We start from the raw sequence: 7,515 nt of genomic DNA on the forward strand, positions 1-7,515 counted from the left end.
AATATTACAGTCTTGTCCTTATTAGTGAAAATATAGCAATTGCATAATCAATTAATGCGCATATATGTTTCTTATAGTGTATTTCAAGTAGTTGTGATTTATCAAGGAAAACGCTAAAATTGTTACAGTTGATCCAATATTTGCCTCTAAGATGTAGTGAGGGAGAAATGTAAAGCTGCATTAAATGCAAATACTCAAGTACAGTTCAAGTACCACAAATTCATACTTAAGTACTTGAGTAAATGTACTTTGTTACATTCCACCAATGGTTTATAACAAACATGGCTAGTTACAACAAAGCAAACGGATTCAGAATTGATTTCTGGTGTTGATTCACAATAAGAGAGAAACCACTTTCAGCTTTTCAGATTAATTTGGTTAAAACCAAAATGGAGGTCAGGACTTTCAGCACAGTCTGACAAAGTCTGGAGTTACTCGAGTTCTCCACATATTGATATTCATCCTGTTCGATGTAATCGTCATCAGAATCCTCCTCTGAGTCTGAAAATCCGCTCCCGGCGAACCTATCACTCGAATCAGAGCAGTAAGTCTTCATGCTGACTTTTATATACTCGCATATGTTCCTCTCTGTGCCGTCACATACACATGTGTCCAGCTGCTGCGCTTTGGGTATGGAGCGCATGTTGGCGATCACCCTGCGGCACCCGTCCGAGCACCTTTCTCCTCCGAACAGTTTCCTGCAGTGGAATAAATAATCCCTCATGGCAGAGCTGCACTCCTGGTCCAGCTCGCACTGCCGCCGGGCCTCGGTGCAGCCCATGATGCTGGTCCGCGGCAGGCACGGCTCGATGGCTTGTTTGGTGCTCCTGCACACCGGGTCCAGGGCGCAGTCGCAGTCCTCCAGAGCCGGGCCACCCTGGGTTAGATTAAGCTGGATGAGAGAAGATATGCAGTGGCTGGGACACTTCTTTCTGCCCCCATTGATGACAGACGCGCAGGCATAAAGGTACTGATCGTACGCGTAATGACACTCCGGCTCTCCGTGACACTTCAGGATGGCTTTCCAGCAGACCAGCCGGCGGCTGTGGTTAGGAGATCCGACACATAAGCCGATGATAAGGATCAATACGCTGCATATCAGAACCGCTGTCCGCCCCATCAATATGGCACGACCTGCCATTTCCTGGAAGAATGAAGCTTAAAAGTGTTAGACTTCATCAGGGCTTCTGTAATCCCATCACGCTGCGTCGAAACCAGTTTTCTTCCAGATGGTTTCATATCATTTCACAGTTTGGTGCCACAAAGTCTGCAACAGCTCGTCAGGGATATCCATAACAAGCCAATCATGATAAAATATAAAAAGTTTCAAGGCTGATACAAACTTTACAGCTCTCGCAAGTCGCAGAGGCTTTGCGTGCGCTTGTATCTGTCGTTCAGCTCGCACAGAGACGCGTAAAAGCTTTGAAAAACTTATAAATGTCCACAAAATGTTTCTTTCTTGAACTCTTCCCAACGCACCGTGATATAACCACGTTCCTAAAGTCACTCATCCGTTTTCGCTTCCAGCCCGCATCCACCCAGCCTGCAGCAGCGTTGTGATGAGGGCTGTGTGGTGATGGGCTGATTAGGTTACTGCAAAAACCGCCTCCGATTGGTCCGATAAACTGTTGTGATTCTGTCGTCACGCGGAGCAGTGACGTAAGCTACTGTTTTTAAACTGAAGTAAACTTTCCACAAAAGGTAGTTTTTATTATTCCATCAGGAGAACGATTTGAAATTCTTTCTTGATAATAATAATAATAATAAGAAGAAGAAGACGAATGAACAGATAAGTGGTCTAACTTACCCTGATGAGGGGTAAATTGAGCTTGGGGAGAGGATAAACTGAGCCAGATGGGTACTTCTCTATATGTTATGTAAGGTGATGATGGAAAATAATTGTAAATATTCCCTGTTTTTATAAATGAGCACTTCAAGTAACCAGCTTTTCCCTCTCTGCTCCAGCTTGCGGGGACATCAATGTCATTTCATTATGACAGCCCAGATGCCAGCTCACATTACATGGTGAAACTTTGCAGCTAGATTTTTTATAAGGCCTGCAAACTATCAGTTTTGCCATCAAAGATTTGATTGGCATGTCCTGGTCTCTGGTCTAAAAAGTTGGGAAAGTACTCCTGCACACTGTTTAACTTGCAATATTTATTTGTGATGTCTCGGTACAAAACCATCATCAGACAAAAAGCTACTTTTTGGTCCACTCATCCTTTTCCTAAACACCTGTCTCATCAATTCGATGTGCAAAATGTTCATTTGTTTCTGGCCTCTGGTCTAAAATTCAAAATGTCACCAAACTTTGGTGAAAAAATAAAAGAATGCAATGTGGAACTGCAGTAAAATAATGCTTTAACAATAATCAGAAGTGGGGATGAGTTGAGTGTCTCAACTTCCCCCAGGCCTTTTGACTCACATTACCCCACGGCCACCATTTTAACAATCATGTATGATTGAGCAGTTTAGAGCTAACGTCATGCTAACAGTATAGCCTCATATTGTAACTTCTTAAAGCACTAACATGTGAGACTTTTTCAAACTTGTCTGTAATTGTTGAGACACAAGAATTATGACATGTCTGTGGTTGCATATCGAGGTGTGATTCAAATTCCCCGCAGGTTCAAATCACTCAGCTCTCCCTTACTTGACACACATTTATCTTATCCTATATTTTATGGACAAATATGAAAATGCACAATAAAAATTGACATTAAATAGGTTGTATTTTGTCGAATGCAGAAGTGCAATAAGGCGATTTATCTTCCATCCCCTTTCTGGTCTGTATAGAATCAGGTTTATTGCCAAGTAGGTTTACACATACAATGACTTTAATTGGTGTTTTGGTGCACAACAATAAACAAGCAGAAAAATATAAAAAAAAGTAATGCAAGTCAAGAAACATGAATAGAAAATTGACTATAAAATATGGAAAAATCCAATAAAAAAAAGATGCCATTTAAAGCTGTGTTGGATTGTTTTCTGCAGTCCTGTTTTATTGGAAGTAATTTTTTTTGTTGTTTGATTTTTCTTTTCCTTCACAAATAGAGCAATAGATCATTGTGTTTTCTGTGTATCCATAAATCTCCTGCTTTGCTTTGGCCTCCTGTAATATTTGAACTTCAAATGATATATTGTTCAACCACTGTGGTCTGATTCTTGAATAATTGCTCGTCCCGGCAATGAGACCCGTGTGCAACGAGGCACGGTTTCTTTGGAAAACACTGGGATTGTGTTGCCTCCCTGCAGGGAGAAACAACAGCTGTTATAACACATGCGGAGCTCCTGTCTTACACTTTCCACCGTGAAACATAACAGGGCTGGATTGCATAGCCATGGTACAGCATACCCGTGAACGCTGCACTGACACATTTGCACACACCAATAAAGACGTGACAGCTTGGAGGTTTAAGGGCTATGATTTCAAGAGATGGAGCTGGGAAAGTACCAGCTTTAACATGAGAAAAGTAGAAGAAAAAAAATACTTTTGGCTGTTATTTTTACTGCCAATTCTGGGCAAGTGTAAGCAAGCGCTGGTGTGAAATCCTAATGAGCCAGCACTTTACCTTTTGGTAAGCAGTATTTCCCTTTTCCTAACAATAACACTTAGCAGGGAGAAGAGTGTGAAGTGGAAAACTGCAGTCACACACCATGTAAACAAACACGAAGCCGCTCAGAATGAAAACAGAATGGATCAGTTGGGATCTGGAGGCCAACAGAAGTGTAGAAAAGAAAATCAGTCATTTGGATACCTCTGTTCTTCTGACCCCGTCACGTCACCGCGCCGTGACCACAAAGATCTGGCAGCTCTCAGGGGACCCTCCAGACCTCTCGATTCCAATTAGGGAGATTAGAGAGGAGTCAGGACGAGAGCAGAGGAGTTTCTTAGCCAAACAACCCCGACACCCCCTTCTCCACCTCGTCCAGCTGGCATACCAGAGCAACAGGATGACTGCAGGCTCAATTTGAAGCAACATCAAAGTGGAGGGTAGAGAAAGCCCAAATGGTGAACTGCTCAAGGGTCTCCATTAACTATACAAGAACCTGACATCAGCCCAGACCGCTGAGGCCAAAAGCGGCACTTAACAGAGATAGATATGGCTGCTGTGTCACTGCTGAGGACGTGACTATTCTTTTTTTTTTTTTTTTTAATTGCCCATAAAACCAATGGTGGAGTGTTTGTTGCTTACGTGTTTTGTGTAAAACAGGCAGCTAGGGAGGGACTTGTCTCAGACTTTGGGCCTCATGCAAGAACCACTCAAATGAACAGATTTGTTTTTGGACAAGGGATTTAGGAGAACTTACCACTTTTACCAGTTTACTCCTATTTTGAATTTTCTTTCTGGTAACAACAAAATTTACAAGGTCCAGACCTGTTATAGGAGTCATGTGCAGTTAGTCTGCTGTTATCCAAACCAAAGTTTTTCACTAATCACTGTATATTTCATTAATATGAGGAAATTCTAACATTGAATGATAATTATACTTCATAATTATGTTGACATGTTTTATATTTTTATGTTTTTCCGTTTCTTGGCTCTAGCTGTCCCTTAATTCCTTTAATCCTAAAATTATAGTCTTTCCTGTATGGATCTCTGACAGCAGAACATCACACTTCAAACTTGTAAAGTTCTTTTTTTAACTTACATGTCATTTTCATGAATGAATGATGACATATAGCTTTATATGGTATTATTGGGGCGTCAATTATGCCAATTCTCATGCATGTCCACTCAAAAATGCACAGGCAGGTCATTAAGACAGTTATCTTATGTGAAGAATGTTTGCTGAATCTGACGTAGCACACTCATATGAGCCCATTGAACCAAAAAAAGTGAGAGAAAGTTAAGATAAGATGAGGTCCATTGATTGAGTTTTAGTAAGAAATGTCATTGTGAGTTACCCCTGTCTCATGAGTGAGGCAGAGCCGACTTTTCCCTCTGCTGTGACTCCACACACAGCGACCACCAGGAGTATTTGGTTTTGGCAGCGTCGGTGCCAAGATGGTGACCGCAGGGTCTGCCAACGGCAGCTATCCAAGAGGGGCAGCAGCAGGCTGGGCAAACCACATCTCACAACTTTATCAGCAGTTGTTTTACAACCCAACCGACAAGAAAAAAGTTTGTGAATATTCTCAGTCATCCAGGTCATGGTATTCGTATCAAGGTTTGTAGTAGGCAACTGGACTTGACTCTATCAAGTCCAGTTGCCTACTACAAACCTTAATACGAACAACAAGAAAAGACACGGACACAACCAGAGATACACATGGCGCAGCCTGTATTCTAGACTGAAACGGTTAACTTATTCCGAATTAACGTTTATTAACGTTTGCCATTACTCTGTCATAATCAAGATCTCTATAAATACCATTAAAAATACCTGAGAATATCTACAAAACTATTTTTTTTGTCATTGTTTGATCAGATACTGACATATAGGTGACACAGAGCTGAGGATGTGATGATCAACATTTTCTTTAACGTTTCTGCAAAGTTTGCGTACCTCTAATTTTTGCACTTTGGAGCCACACACTGTGAAGCACGAGGCCTACACAAAGCTTTCTTTACAACAACTGGGAAGAAACTAAAGAACACACCCTGACCACACTTGCGTTTCACTTTTAAGCAGGAGTTCATAATGCATAGCAGAACCAAAATCCCATCAGTGTTGGATGGCAGCCAGATAAGAACAACGGCCAGATTGAGTGGAGCCAGCAGCTCTGTATGATGGAGCAGGCAGCTGCTCTCCCCCAAACTGTACCTCTTAAATTACTCCAATACATCACTTCGATTCTTTACTTTTACACCAAACTTCTCAGATTGTTGTGAGGGAAATATGAGGCCGGTTTCCGTCGCAGTCTTGTCCTGCATTTATTTCAAACGAGCACCTCCGGATATGCATCCTCCTCTACATGCGGTCGTTCATGGCGACTTGCATATAATAGTGTTTCCAGAATTGGAATGCGGTTCCCGAGAGTAGATTTGTAAATACTCATGCAGAGACAGACATGCTCTTCAGTTTGTCTCCACTGCTGTCAGAAGTCATTACACACAAGCGGCTATGCCAGAACAATCCACTGAACTTTGTATTCAAGTGCTTCCAAGTCCAGAGAGAGAGGGGAGAGAGGGGAGGGAGTCAATATTAAAAAGCTGCCAAGTGCTTTTTTCTGCCTGCATTTTTCATTTTTCTGTGGCTCATGGAAAATTCTCAGATGTCTGTCTTAGATATGTTGTTATTTTTCCTTCATTCTTTCACGAAGAGGAGGAATCCATACAGTGTGCCTGTGGTGAAAAGAAGAAAATAACTTTTTTTTTGGTTGGTGGCATGCGCATAGTCATGACATGAATATGCAGGATAAGTGTCATCTTGGATCAGCTCAGCAACACAGCGCTGCACTAATGTTTTCTGCCATGAACCTGCAAGGTTAGGCAGAAGTGTTTGAATCACCTGGATCAAAGAGATTTTAACCAAACTAGCAGCATTATGTTGTTCAACTTCTAGGAAGATTGCCATGATACTTACCGACATTCATAATCCACACAGGATTCTGATTATATTAGTGATCCTGTGAGATCCTGTATGATTGAGTGCTATTTTGATATTTTTGGTTTTTAGTGAAATATATCAACTGTTTGATGGATTATCAGGACATTTGGTACGTGTATCCATGCATCTCAACTGACTGGTAATTTCCTGACTTTTTCCAGTGAAATAGCTGCAAAAAGGATTCCACCAAAGTCTTATACAGACATTTTACGTCCCAGGCATTTGACCTCATACACAAACACTGTTGTAGTTTTATCTGAACTTTTTCTTACTTTTTTTCACTGTGTTCTTGCACAAGTTTGCCACAATGCTCAACTACTTGGGGCTTTGATGCAAGTGAGAATTATTTTGAACTTTTGGAGGACTTGGAGGTTTTTTTGGTAAACCTGGATGTGAGGATTTGGCTTGACAGTAAGGAAATAATAATATTTAAATTAATGATAAAATCATTAGGCTACATGAATAAATTTAGAATTATATTATGATTTGAACTACAGAGTCAAAAGGGCTAATTTATGTTGGATTTTCAAACTCAAAATTGCTTCAGACTAATGAAATATGCAGTTCATCAGTGAATAACCTCGGTTTAGATAACAGGTCTCGACCACTGTTAAATTGTTTTTCTGCCTACGAGAAAACTCAAAATACAAGAAAATTAGTGAAGGCTGCAAGTTCTCCTACCTACAACCCTCCTCGTACAAGTGATTATTTCATGAGGTCCAATGTATTCAAATGACTTCTCAGGATGAATTACAGTAATCTTGGTGATTTCTTTGCTTTTCATAGAACGCTGAAGTTTAATTTACCTAATATACCTTTGGTGAGGTACCTCTGGCAGATACCTGCCATCAGCATTAGCAGCCAACCATCATTTTCTCTCCCTTTCTTGTCTTTCCAGACTCCAGCACGCCCTGTATTTTTATCACAACAGAGATGTTTTAAGATGCTACCACATGC

The 7,515-nt window shown here is 41.0% G+C and overlaps 1 protein-coding gene across 1 annotated transcript; it reads right to left on the bottom strand.

Moving 5' to 3' along the window:
* Positions 1–315: 315 nt before the first annotated feature.
* On the bottom strand, positions 316–1,576 carry gas1b (growth arrest-specific 1b). Its single transcript, XM_084746432.1, has one exon. It carries the CDS (start codon positions 1,139–1,141, stop codon positions 365–367), a length of 777 nt encoding a protein of 258 aa, XP_084602558.1. The 5' UTR covers positions 1,142–1,576; the 3' UTR covers positions 316–364.
* Between the last annotated feature and the right edge of the window lie 5,939 nt (positions 1,577–7,515).

This window comes from Lutjanus erythropterus, chromosome 20 (genome assembly GCF_056507025.1).
Source record: "Lutjanus erythropterus isolate fLutEry1 chromosome 20, fLutEry1.hap2, whole genome shotgun sequence".
Lineage (NCBI taxonomy): Eukaryota > Metazoa > Chordata > Actinopteri > Lutjaniformes > Lutjanidae > Lutjanus > Lutjanus erythropterus.